The 21,219-nt window shown below is 36.1% G+C and overlaps 1 protein-coding gene across 2 annotated transcripts in view; it reads right to left on the bottom strand.

Annotated features, from left to right (window-relative positions):
• grid1a (glutamate receptor, ionotropic, delta 1a) overlaps positions 1-21,219 on the bottom strand; it is a 269,793-nt gene that overhangs the window by 39,801 nt on the left and 208,773 nt on the right. For both annotated transcript variants that reach the window (XM_078932162.1, XM_078932161.1), the window contains 2 exons: positions 12,815-12,868; positions 2,167-2,340 (listed from right to left, as the gene is read on the bottom strand). In XM_078932162.1, the coding sequence (XP_078788288.1) occupies positions 2,167-2,340; positions 12,815-12,868 (228 nt within the window). The remainder of the gene's footprint in view (positions 1-2,166; positions 2,341-12,814; positions 12,869-21,219) is intronic.

Raw genomic sequence — 21,219 nt, 5'->3', positions numbered from 1 at the left:
TGATATAAAAGGTCTTCTGGGTAAAGTTCAGTTAAAACCTCCCACAGAAGATTCTCCCTGGATAAAAAACAAAACAAAAAAAGCACTAGCTGTTAGCATTCAGCTTTGACATGTTTTGACTTTCACTGCAGGCGGCTCAGCGTTAAGACATTTCACAAGTCAGCTTCCCTTGCCTCAAGGTCAGTGAGTCAGAAGCTAAATCCAGGTGAAATTCAGCTCTGTAATCCAAATGTCTGAGGTCACACCACAGCTGATGGGCTGTGAAAGGGATTATTGCACAAAAGCACAGCAGAGTCTTTAGAGTCTTTAGCCTTCCAGTGTAATGATAAATGCTTTAACTGCAGTCACCCAATAATTAACCCTCTTTCATGTACATTATGGGGAACTTTGGGAGTATGTGCCACATGGTTTTGCCATCTGTCCATAGTATAATGGAAAGGAAACACAATTATTAAAAGAAAAAAAAACATTAAACACTCCAAATGGCCCAAGTAACGCAAAAGTTTGAGAGAAACTTTCATAGTTGCACCAATACATATGAAGCATTATTCAATTCTAATTTAATTTTATTAATAGTTTCCAATCAATGTCTTTAATTTAAGGCACCCTTAAGCTTAACTTCAAATATGCTTTCATAATAGTTCATAAAAGCTTTTGGTTTAGTTTGAAACAAGAATATGCTGTATTCTGCTCATTATTTTTCAAATGCACTCCATATTGCAGTCGTTTATATTCATGGGAACCATTTTGTTCATAATTATCTTGACAAGGGAGTTTAATACACATTCAGTTGCATGTATAATCAGTTAATATTTGTAGTCATGGCACTTGGCAGATGCACCATGGCTGCCACAGCTAAAACTGTGAGGAATGTAATAAATCAAGTTCCCAGCCTTTTATCAAGCATATGTGTGTCTCTCTGAGCACGAAGGGGTTTTACACCAGTGCTGTTATCTGTTTCTGCAGAGGAATGCTAAAGACTCTCTTACACTGTACATTCACCATGTAATTTAGAAACGTTTACATATCTGATAGTATTTTGTTGATTCAAATATATTTTCTTCTTTTTTTCATAAAATAACCATTGTAATATCCTCTATTTTCTCCTGAAGATACAAACACATTCTGGTATTCTTGTCATGATTTGAAACTGTTGTCTTGTTTTGGTCCTTGTTCTGTCTTGTTTCTGTTTCCTGTTTTATTTTGAAAGTCTCCTGTCTTGTCTGTTTTCTTGAGTTTTACTTCCTTTGGTCCCCATCTGCCCTGATCGTGTTCACCTGTGTCTTGTCTGCCCTGTCTGTATTTAAGTCTTGTCTCTGCCTTCCTCCTGTGTTGGTCCATTAGTTACCCCTGTTATGGTGTTCATGCCATGTTCCTCGTTCCTTGTCTCATGCCACGTCACAGTGAGTTTTGTTTTTTGGTTTTGTCATCCTGCTCTGCAGCGCTTTTCGTTTGTGTTTTGTAATTAAACCCCTTGCCCCGGAACTTTGTGCCTCCTGCCTCTGCATTCTGGGTCCTACCGGCTGTCGAGCCACCCCACCACCGTGACAATTCTTTTCTTCAAAGCTTTTGGATACATTTTTCTCAAAAGAGTCAAAATATTTAAGATTTTAGATCCACATGACCTCACAAAGTGCTCCCAAAATGCCAAAAAGGCAATTTAGTTTTTAAATAAATGTTGCCTCATGACACTCAGCTGAAAGTTTAGGATTGTTTTTTTTTTGTTTTTTTTAGATACCAATTATTAAATGTACCAAACTTTAGCTGTGTATATGAGTTCAGGAATATGGTACACAGCCTAAAGAAATGTGATAATTCACTTTCCCAATAGCTCAAGCAAATTGAGCATCTGTAGGAAGTGCCAAGCAAAGGCAAATCCTTTATGCCACCTCCAAACCAAATGGGTCCAAAGGGTCTGTTGCCAACTTCTCAGGCACAATGGGAAACCCCAGAGATCATATCGACATGAAGGGATTTAGACGGCTCTGGCCTTTGCAGATAATGTGTAGCTAAAGAAACAGTCAGTATAGAGCCAAATACTTACAGTAAATACATTACATAACTTATAATTAATGTTCCTTTTGTAGTAGATAAATAAAGTTTTTTTTTTAATGGGCAGTCAATGGTGGTCAAGCAAGCTTTAAATAATGAAGAATGTAGTTTTACCTCCAGAGACTGCAGGTATCCTTCTTGAGGGTCACAAAGCAGGGAAGAGATGCGATGATTGTTCCTCATACAGCGAACATTAGTGTCCCTCCACATTGGGAAAATCTGGCGAATGATTGTCATCCGGCCCAGAGACCCGTGAACCAGCTCCACAATGTCGGAGTCGCTCACCTCCTAAAGAAAAAAAAGAATAGGAAAAAGCCCCTTAGTTAATAGAAGTCAAACACAATAAGTCATTTGATCAGATCGAGATCGTAGCACTGAGAGAAATAATAAAAGCAATCAGGAACATGAGTGGACACTTGGAAAAGGAAATAACCTTGGAGGCGGTCGCTTGTTTATTTGAGCAGGTATACTCCCAGGGGACACTTGTGTGCTCCATGAGGGTGTCACCCTTTGTTTGTCACATTGGAATCTTGAGTAAAATAATTTCTTGCAGGAAAGTGGCACTGAAAACATTACCAAGATAAGATCTGAGATGAGAGGTAAAAGTGGGTCTAAAATCTGTGGTTCCTGTGCAACAGTTGGTTTCCATTTGAAGCAGAGGAGAGGGTTTTGTAAACAGACATTTGGAGCAGTGATTCCACGGACTAAAGTTTCAAACAGGTTTGCAGATATTCTGAAAGCCCTTTATTGATGTCCAAATTATTTGGTTGTAATGCAGCCGTGTTTCAGTTTAGTTGAATTGTTAAGGCCACCAAGCTTTGAGTGACAGGGAACAGTATTACAGCAGCGCTAATCCCACTGCAATAGGTCGCCAAGAGCTGCTCTTTGTGCTTCGGTGATGTGAAAGCAAAGCTCGCTAGAATCCATTTGGACACAGATTGAAACATAATAGGCAAAAGACTTTGTTTTAGCTCTCTGTTGCAATAAGGAACCCTTGTGACCTATTTCCCATTAACTCTAGTTGACAAAGGTATCAAATGGATTAGGGTAGATGTAGTGAGAGCATAGCCACAGGCCTTCACAAAGCTGTCTTTACTCCTTTTGTCATTTATAAAAGCTGTGAAGACTTCATTTACCTCCCTTGTTGCGTTTTGCGACAATCAAAAGCAGCATTCATTTGGTTATTTTCCTGCTAGCTGATTAAAAATTGGATCACTGCTGAAACGGTGACTGCTGAGCATGTTATATCTGTAATTTTACACTTGTGGTGGTTGCTGTGTTGAAAGGGTGATTAAAAATACAAAGACATTTTATTTTCCTGTAACTACAACATCATTTCCATCCATATTAAACGTTAAGTATATAATTTTGCTTTATTCACGCTATTCATGATAAACTATTTACAAGCCTCATGTCTTTCTGATGAGACTTAGAATCAGTGATCATTTTATGAATATAGGTGACAATGAACAGACTGGTCATCTCTGTTTTGTTTTTTACAAGGAATTCTTGTATTGTAGAGTGGATCAGTTGGATCAGTATTCATGAGACGGAGTGGTGTCTGCTCCTCTCCAGAGCAAAACAGCAGTCAATTCTGATGCAGACAGCGACTCTCATGAGAACCTCTGGGTCCATACGCAAACCAACCATAGAGCTGAGAGGTTGCTGTCAGGTCAAATCTAAAGCAGCTCTAGGTTCACATAAAACAACTCACCCGTCACCATACAGGCTTTTTGATCTTGTATTGACCTGCCCTTTTTTCTGTCTTGTCTATTTTTGATTAACCAATAATCTTTCCACACAAAGACCATGTTTGATCTCTGTATTCCTGTCTGGTCACAGAACAAATGTGTTACACATTATATATATATAAATATATTTATATACAGTATATATGTATGTTTATTAATAAGGAGCAAGTGAGTCAACAAGTGCAAACTGTGTGAACAAAAGACACCTCAGGTGATTTCTGCTCATCAATTTCTTTTTTTGCTCAGACTCTTCAGAGTCAGTCAGGCGGAAAGTATGAATAGTCATGAGCTGCCGCAACACATTCATCAGACACATTTTTCCCCCCTTTTTGTTTTGCATGGTTCATAGAGCTGAACCCCAACGTCCTAGTTAATGACTTACAACATCACCCAGCGCAAGCGTTGTGCCTTCAACACAGGTGACAGCTGTGTCATGAAACCAGTGTTGTCTGGGTTCCAGATCCGTGTGCCTGAAGACATGTGCCTTTACTCATCTCTACAAGGTAAAAAGTGAAGCCCATTCAGCGACACTTTCAACATCAGAGCCATAAAATACTTTTACACTGCACACATTCATAACTATAAACGGAACTTCTAAATATTTCAAATGTCACCCTATATGTCTCTTCTCTGCCAGAATATGTATCCACATGCCATTGTAGCAGTTTATGAGTCAAACCACTGGAGTATTTAGAGCAGACTGCACACAAAGTGCTTTTAAAATTCACAATTATCAGGTAATTACTTCAGTCAGCTTACTCAAAATCCTGCGAACATGAATACATCATAGCCACACTCCAGTGACAGCTGATGATCAACATCTATTAATTAAATTAAGTTTAGCTGATAGACTAAATTATCCTCTTTTTGCAGTTCACTCCATGTTGTTAATCTTTCACTGGAAATAGATATTTTTTTTTACTGGTAATCACATTAGTCATTTGTTTGGACGTTGAGGTTTTGGAACTGCAGGTTGCTGAGCCTAGATTTTTAATATAGGACAAACTATAGCTGTGACTCTATTTTGACCTTAGTCAACAGAACAGAGCATATGTAGACACGATTGGTAGCAAAAAAAAACAAAAAAACTACAATAGCCACTGATATAATGTAAACAGTTACTGTGAATTGTTTTTGTGAAAATCAACAAATAAAAATCAAGCGTTGCTGTAAAATTGTTGTGCAGTAGATTAGTTTTTATTGAAGCTAATGGAACAAGCTTGTACAACACCCTAATATGCTGTTGCACAACATTTAGAGACAATGACTACAAACTTACCAAATCTAAATGCTAATAGGACTTCTTGCACCAGTCAGTGTGTATTTTGACCCACTCCAGGTGAGCAAATCCTTTAAAATGTCCCAGTTATGAAGGGTTTTAGCTCCATCCATAAATTTATGCTAGGCTTTGGATCAGAGCTTCTAAAAATCCTCTTCAAATAGTTCATTGTTTTGCTCTTAGTCATTCCTGGGTGTTTTTAGTTGTTTGTTTCAGGTCATTCTCCAGCTGTTAAAGCAATGACCTGCAACCAAGATAAAGCTTTCTGACATTAGGCTCCGGAATGCCTCAGTAGTCTTTAGATTTCATGGACTGCACAAATTCAAGAGGAGCAGACGCAGTACAGCCGCTCTAGAACCTGATCAAACCTTTTCTATGTTTCACAGGAAGGACAGTGTTTTTTTAAATGATATTCTTGTGTCCTTGAACACATAGCTGATGTTCTCTGCAAAAATCTTCTCTTTTTTCCAGACATTTTTGAGATTAATTCACATTGTGGCAACTTTCAGCCTGGCTGTTTTCTAACTGGATTTACTTTTTAACAGTGGTGTGCTTGGTTGTCTCCACAGCAGAGGATAATGTGACCTTTAAAAAGACAGACAGGTTTGAAGACACCTGCAATGGCTTTCGTGTCCCCCAATGTGAAAACATTTTCCACTCTTTCAAGAGGTCAATTTCTCTTTTTAGGTATTTTTCATTGTCAGCGTGTTTTGTAAATACTACACTTAAAAAATGCTTTACTGCCTTTTTAGAAGGTCCAAAGTGCCGTACAGTCTCACTCCTTTTCACCCATTCATATGCACATTCACTCACTGCTGTGAGTGGCACCAACCTATAACTACCTGGAGCAACGTGGGGTAATGCTCACACTTTGACACATGGGCAGGCAGAGTGGCTACTGAACCTGCAATCTACCGATCAGAGGTCTGCGCCACAGTCGTCCATTGAGCTTTTGAACAACAATATAAGAGACATTTTTCTTGGTTGAATATGCAACAGTGGAGCACCAGTGGTTTTATTTGCGTCTATTGTCTGTTCTGTATTCTTTGAGTGCACTGAAAGAAGAGGGTGTTGGGTCAATTACACTCATATCCAATTATCTGGAGATTTAAATCATTGACCCTTTTCTTGAAATAACACTGGAATTAATAAACAGTTTATGAAATCGACAGCATATTTTTCCACAAGTTGCATTTTTCTGTGCAACTTGTTAAAACAAGCAATGTTTGTATGAATCAAATATTCTCTAAAGTATAGGAAAAACACTGGATTTGCTTTATTTGAGGTGTAAAATAAAGAGCAGAGATGACTCATCTTCTCCTTTTTGATAATGACAACAAATGTAGGTCTTATAAAACACAGGCACAGCTGCTCTTTCATATGGTTTGAATGATAATACAGCCAGCATCCTACAAGTTTCAGCTAAAAGGAGGTAGACATTTTGAAAATTATTTTTTTCCATCCTCCAGAATGCTGCCTCAGTTCTTAATGATCAGTTTGGAGTATGAGTTTACAAAAGGCCAGGATGCGGTGGCTTATTATCAATCTAATAAACTTTGACTTGTTAATGGCTCAGATTGCATATATGATTGGATGTGATGGTATATTGTGATGCAATGTGCCCGGAGCAAAAGGGTTTTTCATGAAAATTTGACTGGGAGTTGGATGATTGACAAAGGCATCATAAATTTACATTCAGCATTCAACTCATATGAAACTGCTGTAAAATGTCCCCCAAACAAATAACCACTGCAGTGGTTATACAGTATATTTTGGGATATAAAAGCATTCTTTATTTTTCAGGAAAATTGCAAAATAGTACAATAAGAAAAATAAGCTTAACTAAGCTTCATAATAAGAATTATAAGTTAAAAAGGTGTTATAAATACAATTAATTAACATATTTAAGGGCAATAAGTCAATTTTCCAGCAGAATTTTATTCTTTTTCATTCTTTTCCATTGTTTAGTTTTCAAGTTATGATCAACAATGTTCAATGTTTTATAGCATATTTAAAAAGTGTCATCTTAACAAGCAAGAGGTGGTAAAGAATAGGTTTGTCATGTGTTCAGACTAGCAGAAAAGTAAAAAGGTGGTTTGGAATAACAAAGGTTTGACTCTGAGATGCATATCATTTCCCTGGATGTTAACAGAAAAGCAAGAAAAAGCAAAAAAGTGGAGTCTCTATTTGTTACTTTATTTTATTTTTATTTTTTTTCACAAAAACAGCACAGCAACATTTCTAGAAGAGCTGTGTTTAATCACAATAATCGTCTTGAGTCACAAAAAATGTAGCTCCAAAAGGCACAAAAATTTTAGATTTTAGATGAAAACCTTTTGAAAAAATACATACTTGTTTTATCATTAAAATGAATGCATAACTTAAGTAAAAAAGAGAAAACAGGATTATTTAACACAAGCAACATAGAAGTCAGCAAATTTAATTTCAAACTACTTTTAATTTTCTTCTGGATACCAAGCCTTCTATGTCTTTTAAAACAGTATTTACAATGACAAGTCATTAAGTTATCACTGCTGCCTGTGGTACTGCTTTTTAACAACATAAATACCTATAATGAATCCCCATTCTTCCATATGTTGGGCACTTACTGAAATTACAGCCTAGAATTTAATGCTTTGGCTTTTTATGGTAAATTTTGTCTTGCAGAAAGACGGAAGCTGAAAAAGTACCACTTCAAATAAATATACTTTGCTGTCATCTGGCAGAATACTGTCATTTTACACCAAAGTGCATGTGATTGCTTGATCTGCTTTTCCATAACCATAGCTTTTAACGTTTTTTTGGGTTTTTGTGAGTAGAAATCCAAATATTTGGTATGAAATTGTAAAACTCTCAGTTTGACCTGGAGTATGACCATTTAAAAAAAAACTGTGCGTGATATTTTAGTGATTTCCTCATAGAAGGGATCGTTCGTGAGAGCAGAGAAGCAGTTTCCTCTTAGAGGTTTGTCACACAGAGACAGAATAAGAAATACACATACCTCTGCTTGTGAACACAGCTTTTAATGGTGCTGTAATTTTTGGAGCTTGTTATTATTCAGAGTTTTACCTGAACAGCACAAGCGGCTGGATTAATTTCCAGGTTTAGACAGGGTGTTTGATGCTTAGGAAGCCTTGACTGCATGATTGCTAATTTCTTCTTAATAAATGTTGTAATTTGTCCTTCTTCAATTATATTTGCACATGTTAGCTCGATGTAGTAAACATGCTTTAAACCCAGTGTTGTGACTTTTGAAATTGCAATTAGTAATTTAAAAAAGAATAAATAGTTAAACACTACTTTATTTTTTCTTACCACAGTACTTCAGTGAATTGCAAAACCTGGTGTGCCAGAGATTGCCACCAGAAATGTCGTTTCCATCGCAGTTGTTTGATGGGCAGTTACCCAAGACGTGAGTGATATCATGACTGCCCTCATTGAAAGTGTCAAAGCAGGCACTGCCTCCCAATCCATCAAACATTCTTGAGTGTCACTGTCCTGCCTTTAAAGAGGGGAGGAAAAAGAAAAAAAAAAACTACAACTAATCCTCCCAGGATGTGCTATCCATCTGAGTGGAGTAGATGGTGTCAGATACAGATCTGTGTGCAAGTGTCTGGATCACCCTGGTTTAGAGAGGGGTTTAGCAAGACACATGCGTGTCTATTGTTCCTGCACCAGGGCTGCTTGCATCAACTTCTGTGACACCTATTTAGGCAATCGCTTGAAAAATGTGCCGCGTACCTTCTGATTACAACGATCATTTTTATGATTGGATTCATTCTCTGAGGCCTCAAAGAACTTCATGCTAATTTAAATCATTCAAACAGAAAGTAAGACTTGTTTTTAACAATCATGGCAAACACATTAAACACACAAACAACGAAAATTCAAAAACTCCTTCAATGAAAAACTAAGTTAAACACTTCTTTGACTATAATTAACTGCATATATAATACTGTTCCTTAATGCTCCCATACCTCACTTACTGGTATGAAGTATGGTTCTGTAATGAAGTACTATAATGTTGGATAATGCACATAACTACTTATAAGCAAATACAATGCAGAAAATATTTTCAGTAGAAGAAAAATCCCGTTATCTAAAAGGAAGAGAAACATTTAAATTACCAATGGTACAAACCAACTGTTGTGGATTTTTTTGTCTGTGTGTGCAACAAGAATTTGGAATAGTCTGGGGTTGGAACAAAAACAATGTAAAAGTATTCTAAAGTTTAAAAATGGCTATAAGCATATGGTATAGGCACAATACAACAATATGTGATAGATACTAGCATAGAAAAAGATAATTATGTGGACATTAACAACATCAACCAAGGACTGTAGTGGTAGACATGCATAGGCAAACATTTAACCCTTGTGCTATCCTATGGGGTCAAGATGACCATTGACGTGTTCTTCCTACCATGACAAAGATGGATAAAGGTGGAAAGATGTAATCCATGGACACCAGCGAAGATCACAGATCATTGAAGAAAAAAGATTCAGAGCACTGTCTAGTGGGTCTAGATGACCCAACTCCCAATGATAAAGTGCCTAGGATAGCACAAGGGCTAAAGATATACATGTGCTATTGTTGCTGTCATTATTGATGATGATGAACACAATTAGGATTGGTAAATTCTAAATGACATTTTTTAGGTTTCAGTGACATTTTCACAGTAAAATTATAATTTTTCCTCAGGGGCTAAGCTTCTGGCTGCTCATGTTAGTTATTGTTCTGCATTGTATTACTGTTTTTGTTATTGTCGTTGTCAATTGTATCATTACTGTTAAATTTGTATCATATTGATTATATTGTAATAATTAGCATGTTTGATCAAAATAGAATAAAAAAATACAGTTTTAGTGCTTGTACAAAAGTTATGTATTTATTGATTGATTAATTGATTTAATGCAACACAAATTGAACTAACAATAAATATGTCTACACTTTATTATACAGCACACACAAGGAAGAGTTTAGATTTTTTTTGTTTGTTTTTGAAATATAAAAAAAAAGAAATAACTAAATACTTGGTTACAATAAAAATTAGGTATGACTTGGCCGTCAGGACTTCCTGTGAATCACTTGTGAGACATGTTTAATATCTTCAGCTACTGAGGTTTAACTAAGCAAAAATAAAAACAACATAAAAAAAACATTGAAAAATAAACAAAATTGCAGATTTTAATGTGCCGAGCTGGAATACTTCTTAAATGTCAACTCAAGTCCAACTATAATAACTAATAAACTTCAATTTCATTTACTTTCGGTTTTTTCCCCTTGAAACTGTGTTTGAGCCCACTCCCACATGACCATTTTAACACTCCTTGCCATGCGCTCTGATGTGGATCTACACTGATGACTGCATCCATCGTGTCACATGTTGGCACATTTGCATAACCACCTGCCATGACATGAATGAAATGTGAGTCCTCACTTTCACAGCAAGAGGTTTTTTAGGCCAAAGGGAACTAAGAGATTTGATGGATGTGATAAAGTAGAAGTGAGCCTCATGATCACCTGGTTAAAATGTATGTCACAACTCTGTCATAACCAGCTGAAGAGTGCCAAACTGACGCGTGGGATTGATGGCGCGTTAAGGAGGAAGATGTAATAGGGATTTATTTCCATGAACTGTGTGATAAAAGAAAAAAAAACAGCTGGACTGCATCTGGGCCTTTGCGAAGCTGTCATTCTTGCTGTAAGCTGGCTTTATACAGCCTTTAAGTCCAATTAAAAACTAAAGAAGCCGTGTTTAAAAATTAATCAGGAGTTTTTTTTATTAGGGCTTTTAAATTAATTTGCCACAAAGTGAGCTCTATCTTTCTGCCAGAGACCATGCATTGCAAAAGGGCATCTTAGTTAAAAACTGATAGAAACAAATTAACAGCACAGCTTCTGTCAAAGTTTGATCCCTTTGTGAGATAAGCAGCTACCAAAAAGAGGAAAGCAATACTAAAATTAGAAGAGAAAAAAATACTGTGAATTGTTAGAGGCTAAAGTAAGAGACAAAATGAAAAAAATCGATTATAAAAATTTTTTGTTAGTCCTCACAGCAGAGCTTCTTTCAGTGTAATTTTTCTTTTTCTTTTTTTAGCTTTGTGACCACTTCATCTAGCTCATAAATTGAAAGCAAGCAAAAGCAGTGAGAACAGAAACACATGCCAGAATTAGTAAAGGAGGCAGAAATAGAAAAGAAAATAGAATTTAGATGCATTCAGTATGGAAAACTGAGTATTATTCGGACTAAAAGGTGTTTGACAAAATAAGGAAACTACATGCAAAAAATAATCATTCCATTTTGTTTCTTTTTTAAACAAATAAGAATGTCTTTTCTTTTTGGCCAAAACAAAGAAAAATTTCTCACACATTTTTTTTTAAGTTATTTTAAGCCTCTTTAAAAATATTATAAAATAGGATTTATCACAAGATTTTTCTTTCTTTTACACTTCATTATTTTTTGCATTTAAAGATGCAAATGGATTTAAAGTGTCTAGGGATAACTAAGTAATAAGCCACACCAGGTAAATAACTAAATAATAGTAAAAAAGTACTAAAAAAAAGAAAGAAAAAAACTCACCAGCTCATAATTTTCTAAATTAGGATAGAAGCAAAGCTTTACCATCTTTACTGACTTCTCTAGCAATTGACTGAGGAACATAAATGAGTCTTGTTTAAATTAAAGCCTGTTTTTAAATTAGTTTCAAACTGCAATCAGATTATTAGCTTAATGATTTCACAAATGACTAAGTTGCTAAGGCAACAGTTACTTACAGTGTTATTCAGCAACTGTTCCTAAAAATGTGTGGACTATAAATGGCCAAAATATTAAGCTGCTAAAATAAAGTTTTTCTGTTTTTAAAAAGAAAAGAAAAGTTGAAAATAAATAACACTGGCAGAGAATAAATCTTACCTTAAAATATTACTTCATGTTATCTGGATGTGTTTACAGCCTTGACAAAAGTGGGAATGGAGAAGAAGCAGCCAAACATTCAAATAACTAAATATCTAACTTAATTCACCACTGATAAAAAGTTTTGCAACTGCTCCTATTAAACACAGTCTCCTCTTTATATGTATCCCATGTTAAAAGGATGATGAACTTTTTATGAGGTCAAGTATAATATTATGTATATATATATATATATATATATACACATTTTCCCCAAATTAATTTCAACCAATGCACAAAGAACTTATAATTTGTTAACATCTCTAACATGATAGATTCCAATTTCCAACAAATATGGCTCTTCCAAGAAAATGTTGAATATTTTTCTCCTCAGCCTGCTTATGATTCTATCTTGATCATTTTGTTCAGAGCGAGCCGGGCCAAGAACGTCAATGCATTTGTCATGCCCTATGGATTAGTAATCAATAGGTTTCGTGTTGTCGATAAAGATGACAAGTTCCTCCAGGTAAGCAGTCATGCCTGAAAATCAGAAGCTACGTTGCACTGGTTTTAATCCTGGATTATCAGTTTGATTAAAGATTAAAAAACACACAAATGGATGTGTGTATTTGTAAAGAAATAGATGCCATTGCATTGCAGCATTTAAAGTGACTCATGTGGAAATCGTTTTTATCTTAGTTTTTTCATACACCATTTTTTGGAGATGAATTAGTTCCAAGGGTTTGACGCAACTAAGCCTTTTGGCTCAGTTACGCTCTTGCAAGTTGACAAAGTTTCCATTTTACCTTAAGTAAAAGTTGAACGGTTTAGTCTCACCTCGTTGGCATAGACCCAGTGACTGTCCTTTGACGCCAGGTTGGTTTCCACCGCCTGCAGCAATGATAAAATAAGAAAGACAAAGAAGGTTAGTTTATTCAAGTATGCTAATTTACTTAAATGTTGTTGTAGTTCATGTCAGAGGTCAGGTCAAATGTCAGGGGTTTTTAGTCTTAATTGAATTTAGAAAGTCCAGGTTTAATATGTTAAGATGACAGAAAACCACAGATTGGGCCAAAAATCTTTCTCAACAGATGCTTTTATCTGATTTTATTTATTTTTCTGATCTAAAATGTAAAAATTTCGGCAAAACAAGTTTTAGCATTCTAATTTGAGGAGGGGATTTTTGTGAAATCATAAAGCTTTTTGCACAACTATCAATGTACAAACAGTAAAAAGATGTCAAGCAAAGCTGTATTTGAACACACAAAGACACATTTGTGAGCATTTAAGCTTTGTTCCCACTTTGAATCATCTGAATACAAAGATGAACCTCTACATGCATTAATCTTTCCTTTTATGCTGCTGCTCTGCTGCCAACGCGTTACATTTCCTATCTGAAGTCTAAACCCACTTACACAGTTATGCGGCCCAAGAATCAGCTTTCTTCTTTTTTTTTTCTCTCCTGGATAAATCCTGCTGGGAAAATAGTTTTTCCTCTAATCCCCAACCCTAACCTTGATACAAAGGCACTTATGACAGAGAGCAAACTGTAATCTGGTTTCTTAGGGGTATGTAAGCGAACCGAATGGGCTAAAATTTATCAGCACAAGGGAAGCAATCCCGCTTACAATTACAAAAATGCTTATCTAGGCTGCATAGACTGTAGTTTCCGCCTTTTTTGTTAAATATCTAACTCCGTCTTTAGTATTTAAACATTGTCAGGGAGAATCTTTCAGTTTAAACATGTCAGCTCAAATATTATGACTTACTTAAATGCATGAGCTAACAGTGTCACCCAAAAAAATCAATATATACTGGAAAAAAAGTAAAAAAAAAACAAAATTTTCCTTTAATTTTTCTTGTCTTTTCTTATAATCCATTAAGAACCAAACAAAAGTACCAAGCAAAAAAATAAATGAATAAAAATTTAATATTTCTGATGCTTTTTTGAGCTATAGTTCCTAAATAAAAAGTGAAAAATTAATATCTATTTTATGAGGTCACACAAACAGAATGCATTTAACAGAGTGGAGCGAAGGATGTCTGTGCAAAAATATCCTAATGCACCAATCGAGTGCATTGGTTCAGCTGCAACAGCAGTTCAGCAGTAACACATGCCGGTCCTTTCCTAATGCCATATAAAACAAACAGTGTTAATGCACCGGAAATCTTGTTTTATGTGTTAGTATATCGTTTCACTTTATCATTATGTCTTTCTGACCCGAAACACAATTTGACAACAGCAGCTATTGCCTGCTTTGAAGATATAACTCTGTCACTGAATCGAGTTGGCAGTTCTTGCACGGAATCCATTCTTTCAAATGAAATCTGTCAGATGGCATGAATGGTAAGTCAAGTAATGAAGTGTGGGGTAGTTAATGTGTACAGTACAAGCAGGAATGTGGTGTTTTGCTGAAGCCTGAGGCGAAACACGAGACAATATGAGATGTTCAGCTTCATTTCACAACACAACTGAACACTAAAAACTTTAGACACTTTGGAAATGAACCTTTATTAGGCAAAAGGATGTTTGCAAGCTGACATTTAACCACTTACACTGAAGTAGCAAACATTGAAATTAGCTGTCATATTTTAAGACCTCAATCACTGATGAATATTAGCCAAGAAATTAAAGAGGAGAAAAGCTGTGGTGATTAGTTACTACTGCTAGTTAATAAACTTCTTTGTTTTAATTTGAACTAAAACAGCCATAGAAATAAGCATTATTTGATATAAAGAGGATGATTTCTTAATCTGAAAACAAATTTCCTGTTTTTACACTTAGATATTGAATTGTTTTCCCTCAAAACCCCTGTGAAAATTTTTATTCATATGACTTTCATTTACAAATCTGTTTTGTTTTGCCTGAAAACTATGTTTTGGTTCAAAGATTGGCTTGATAAATTCTGCACTCTTCAGTTTGGCTCTTTCTTTGTGATCCTGGGCCTCTACGACGCTGCTCTTGAATTTCACATTTTTGTCTTATTAACCTTCAAAATATGCAATATATAATTTTGTACTGAAGAGAGTAAACAGCTCACACGAGTTTTCAACAGAGAAAATTGCTTGCATGAAATGAACCCACAAATCCAGAGCACTTAAAAACATGTAAAAGCAGAATGTCAAAAAAAAGAAACATTTAAAAATCCTTTGGAATTGCATTAATAAAAAATTTCAAAGGAAAAGTCCTTTTTCCCATGATTTAAAGTGTATTCCTCTTTCAAATTTATGATGGAAAGCGGAACTAGTGTAACCTGCTAATGATGGAGTCAATTAATAATAATCTGTAAACCAGTCAGACGGAAGAGTGTATGATAGGAAGCGAGCTGTGTAATCACTCACTATCAAAAGGATGCCAAGTTTAAAACAGTGAACACAAACAACCCGTAAAACTTACAGCATGATTGATGGAGCTGTTTAAAAAAAAGTGCTTTAGGGAACTTTTTGACATCAACTTTACACAAATTTATATGATGGAACATTTGGAAGTAGTTAAGAAAATTCAAATGTTCTCAAATCTTAAAAATGAATCAATAATATAACTGTCAGTGCTTTGGGATAAAAGTGTGAATTTAGGGATTGATCATTTTAATTGGACATCTGTCTGTGATCATCTCATTGTAAATCTGTGGGTGTAAGGCTTAAATAGATAGATCAAAATAAATCAAAAACTGTGAAGAAAAAAGAAATTTCAAAGCAGTCACACATTACAGATGACACTCAAAGGCAGCCGTGATCTAAATCTTTCATGAGCGACCTCTGAAATCTGTCTGCTACATGCAAGTGCTCAAAAAAGGTGAATTAACACTAGGTTAACTTTAGTTTTATGTTTTTTTCCTAACTAATTAAAGGGTTAAAAACCTCATTTGCATTTATGAGTGCAAAGAAAACAAGCAAAAAACACTGAAATTCCAGGAGTGAGAGTGAAACTAGAAGAAAGAGGACAACTTGACAAAGAGTAAAGGATTTAAGGGCAGAAATAGGACTTTGAAGGGAACTGTGAAAAAGCTCCATCTGAGGAAGTGGTTTATTGGAGACAAAATAAAACTTTTAAAAAATTGATGAATAACTTAAACTTTAGTTTTGCTTGTTTTTTGTCTTTAAATACCAAAATCTTCTAATTATGTTTCTGTTTGTAGTGCTTTGATTGTTTTCTGCAATCAAATTAATTCTTTAATGTAAAATTCATGTGGATTTATTCCTCCTGAAATTATACATATCATGTCAAAATATAAAAATAAAAAAATCACAAAAGATTATTGATGAGATGTGGATAGCTTGCTTATTTTTTGCTTTTTTTCATGCATTTCCGATTTATTTGTTGTTTTTGTAACTACTGTGTGCAATGTAGTAAAAGAAGCACAACCGTTGCTTGGAGTGACATTAAAAAAAAAAAAAAAAACTCTTTTTTTTTCTTTTTTGTAGTTAATAGATGCCAAAACATGGTGACAGTGGATCTGTGATCAGAACAGGCGAGTACCTCAAGCGTGTTCTTATACAGTCGCAACGCTATAAAAGCAGCCAGTGTGTGACAACTTCAATTTCAAATCGTGACTGACGAATAGGGACCGAGAGAAAATGCAGTCAAAAGGATGCGAAATTATGTAGGGAGGGATTTTGGAAAGGCAAAGAAGACTGGACTGACATCCTGAATGTTTAAAGATGAGAGCACTCAGTGCGATCACATTCAATTATATATTTTGGAGAGTTCACCTCCAAACTGGCTTTGAAGGTTGCATTATGCTGCAAAACTTCACTTCAAAATACATATTTTGTATTTAAAACTAAAAATGTTCAATAATTATTTAAGACTTAACATTAAAAAGGCAAAAAGCTTTCAATAACTATTTAATTTATTGTAATTTATGGTTCTGCAAGATACCCAGACGGATATTTGTTGAAACTATTTCTGACTTGAAAACAGTATTTATATGATTTCTCTAAGATATATGATTATAACGGTTGCATTTTCTAACTAGAAGGAGTCCCGAATGAGCTATTTCTAAGTCAGAAAAGCCTTGAAAAAAAAGCCAGTTTTTGACATAATAGTTTTGTCTTTTTCATTTCACTTTACTTTTCCTATGTTGCTATTTAAATTGAAAAACACAACCACTATGTTCACAGAGCAGCAATCTGTGTGAACCGAATAAACTGTATTTATTTCAAGTTGAAATCTTTTTCACCATGACATCACCTAGTCAACAAAAGTGAGGCCCAAAAGCAAGAAGTTGAAGAAGAAAAAGGAAAAAAGAAAACACATATTGAATACTACTTTGCAGCTACCATAGGATTTAAGGGGATAAGTTGAAGCTGGGTGCTTTTAATCTTCAGGGCATGATAAATTGATTATCAGGTTGGGGCAGACCTCGATAAAAGCTGACTTTTTCTGGCTTTCCTGCCTGTAGCACTCAGGTTCGCATCCCGACATAAAGGCAAGATGCAAATACCTAAGCAAAGGTCTTGAAGACTGTTCAAAATACCTGTTTTTAATAGTTTTTTTTTTAGAGGATAAAAGTTGAGAGTGAGAGATTATTTACGAGAATGAAGCATTCAAGACAGTTGCCAGTCCTTCCAAAGGTAAAATTGTTTCAGATTTCATGGCACTAAAAGTTATGGCACTAAAATTGACATGCTTTTGAGGTATAGCTGAAGTTCAAGAAAAGTTTACATTTCTATATCAGTGCAAATGTCAGTCATTCACACTGATACGACAGAGATGGCAGAGATGGCTTTTCAAGAGATGGCTTTTCACGTTTAAAGGTGCAACAAGATAAACAGCTAAATGTACCATAAATGGCATTCTGTGTAGCAAGCAAAGGGAAACTTGAGAGTTTTTTTTAAAAAGTTGGGCTACAAATGTAAAGCTTAAAATGTTGGCTCTGCACATCTTCAAGGGTTATGCCTTAATGCCCTCACAAGTAGATATGGGCTGTGGGCAAAAAATGGGCAAATCTGTAGGGCGCGCATGCAGGTGGCCCGTAGGAACCTTAAAGATCGTAGACAACCCGATGAGCCCGCAAAGCGATGATGTTCATGCAGATTTTTTTTCCTATGGGCATAACTGTGGGTGTCAGGCTGTGGTGAACATTAAGGCAACATGCAGGGGATATAAAGGGGAGGATAGTGAGATGAAGGCGTGTCCTACAGATATTTCTTTTTTTTCTCCAAACCTCCCGAGTCGTACAGGGAGCCTGTTAGTGCTGCTCAAGTGAAAGGTGTATGCTCCTTGCGAGTCCCATGTGGACAGCCTGGCTGTTTGAAATTAGGAAATAAGACAATCAGAGCATAATTTCTGTGGGTGTCCTATACAGACATCTTATGGGCACTTACATTCACCTGCTGCACACCCTGTGCTTGCAGCAATGTGCATGGTTAGTAAGGCTTTCACCAGTGCATGCACCGTACTTGAGTGCTGCATAAAGGGCACCGTACGACAGCATCGGGCCTGCAACTTAGATTAATCTTACAAGTACTCTGTGATATATTTACCACACGCATGGCAATTGAACATGTAATTTTTATGACATCCCTTCAGGTAGCCACACGAGCTACGGGGGTATTGCAAGTCACACCTGCTCTCCCTTCAAGATGCGGGTGCACCCATGCAGGTCAACCCCCTTACAGAAGCATGTAACTGAGGGTTTGGATGCACTTCTGACACACAGCCATGCAAAGGTTTTAGATAAGAAATTTGGCCTTACAAACTAAGTTTAATCTTTCAATACACAATGATGGATTTTGTTTGTACTGTAGAAAGACTAAAGCATAAGCAAATTTATCAGGAAAACACAAAAGAACACATCAACAAACCACAAAAGAAATTATGAACTTCTCATATAAGCAAATGTTTTCCATAAGGAGTTGTTTGGTCTTAATGTTTGTTTGCTTTTCCAATCATTGCATCCTCCATATTTGACATTGATGCTTGAGGATCTTGCTGTGCTGAGCAACCAGAGCGGTGACAGTCTCTCAATAGAACTAAGATCTGTACTTTTTACATTACAGATTACTCTAAAAAGTTTAAATTGTAGTTTATTGTGTTATTTTTAACTTCAATTCAAAGGGTTTTCACTTTGTCTTTAATACAGTACATTTTTGTCAGTACTTATGAACATACTGTTTCTTTTTTTTTTTTTACAAAAAAGCTCTACAAATTCAAATTTGCCAACTTATCCTTGGCCTTTACATCACACATTCTTTTCCTCCTGTCTTTTGTGCTCCACAACAACCCTTCCTCAATTTCATCTTTTCTCACAAGGCCCTGCAAGTACATTCTCAGGTCGGGTCTGGGTGCATTTTTTTTTAACCAAATGCCTTTCGGTTTTGGCCTCAATTTAAAAGATTGAAATGTTTTTTTTGTTTTGTTTTTTTTGCAGCCGTCACACCTTGTGAACTCTTTGTGGTAATAACGTAAAATAGAAGGCAGGAAGAGTATTATGGTCTGTTATTAAAGATTCACTATAGTCCCCCTGACCCAGGACTCCGACCTTGCTGCTGTTGCTGTGGAAACCCACCTTCAAACACCACAATCAGCCTTCAAAGAGGCTGTCAACAAACCTCAGCCTGCAGGTGCAGCCTAATATAAATCTTGAAGGACATATATATTATATACTATAATTAATCAGAGCTAGGCTTCTATCAGTCAGTTGATGGTTAATACTCAAAGAAACATCCAAACAGAGGAGATTTCAATCAGCTCTTTGATCAGCAGTCTTCAGTCATAATACAAGATCTGAAAGAATCCACGCTGACCTTATTGGAGTCAGAACACAAGACCAGGTGGCCCTCTCAAGAAGACGGCATACGATGTGTCACATTAAAAACAAATCATTACTCCCATCTGCCATGGCACTAATGCTTCTGGCACCTCCCTGGATGTAGTTAGCCTCCCACATACATATGCTGAGACTTGTGTGGAATAGTTAATGTCCCTGCTAGAAGGTGTACCGGTTGGAATATTAACCTTGCTGTGTTTACCGAGTACATTTTGGTGCTGTGCCTCTGCATGGAGAGCTGTATTTAAAAGTATTGTTTGTCCAAATAAATGTTTTTTTTTCTGTCGTAAAAATGTTGCCGGATTTGGGAAGTGCTCTGATAAATGCTAATTCAGAAAAAGAGCTTTTTTGCATTTGGTTTTTCAGAGGGTTGTGTTTTCCTCATTATTCAATAAATGCCATGATTGCCAGACTGTATTCTCTTATAGCATTTAACAGTTCAATGCAAGTGCAAGGATATTAGCATGTGACGTTTTTATATATATCAATTTTTTTCTCCTCCCAGTGTGTTAAAAACCTGAACTGACTCTTTTTAAACTCCTGTATGACATCTGCTTTCTGTGTGCTGCTGCACGTCTTCTCTTCTTTAATAGTGTCTCTGTGATTCACAAACAGGATTAGAACTTACTGTGACATTCTTTGAACGGCGTTATTGGGCTGAAGGGCTCCTGAGTGGAGCCGCTCAGTCGGGAGACGAGTTTTTGAGCAATTTTCACTTTTCCAACAATGCAGCTGGCGTCGCATTTGTCTCGACTCAATCCACCAAAGTATGAGTGTTTGGAGACAGACTTATAATGAGAAGCCAGAATGAGCCTGAATTAGATCCTATTATGTGCTTTAATGTGTTTTTGCCACCATTTCCATGAAATATTTGAACATTGGAAGTCATACATTATTTGCCAGCATCTCACTAGCTTAGCTGCAATTTTTTTTAAAAACACAAAATCACAGTTTCAGGGTTTAAAAATATGTATATAAATTTTCCTGTAATAAAAAAAATCCTGGTTTGGCTCTTGTTGGACAGATTTTATGAATACGGTACACTTTCAGCTTCAAAAATGAAGCAATGTTCACACTGCCCTTGGCAACACACGTTCAACCGGCCACTTCTAATAAAAGGTCTAAGAAAACGCGAGTGTCTGGCTTCTGCGTTTAATACTCTTGCGTTCACTTGTTGCTACACAAGTTTCTACAACCGCTTTTGGTCTCTACATACAAAACGCGTGGCAATTGAACGCGCATTACAGGTCCAACCTTGACCAATCCCAGGTAGTGACGTATGGATGGCATCCCTTTTAATTCAGCGAAGTGCCAACAGTTGGAAAATTGAAAAATTGAGAGATTAATATTGTGTCCAGGTGGAATTATATGACACCAAGTATCTCGTATATCAGAACAGAGCTGTGAAAGACAAAGCCTGGGGCAAGATTCACTAGATTGGCACACTTTGACATTTTTCACCACGCC

This window comes from Oryzias latipes, chromosome 15 (assembly GCF_053564925.1).
Source record: "Oryzias latipes strain Hd-rR chromosome 15, Olatipes_Hd-rR_3.1".
NCBI classification, from domain to species: Eukaryota; Metazoa; Chordata; class Actinopteri; order Beloniformes; family Adrianichthyidae; genus Oryzias; species Oryzias latipes.
Note: the sequence above shows the minus strand (reverse complement) of the source record. Positions and strands in the feature narration are given on the sequence as shown.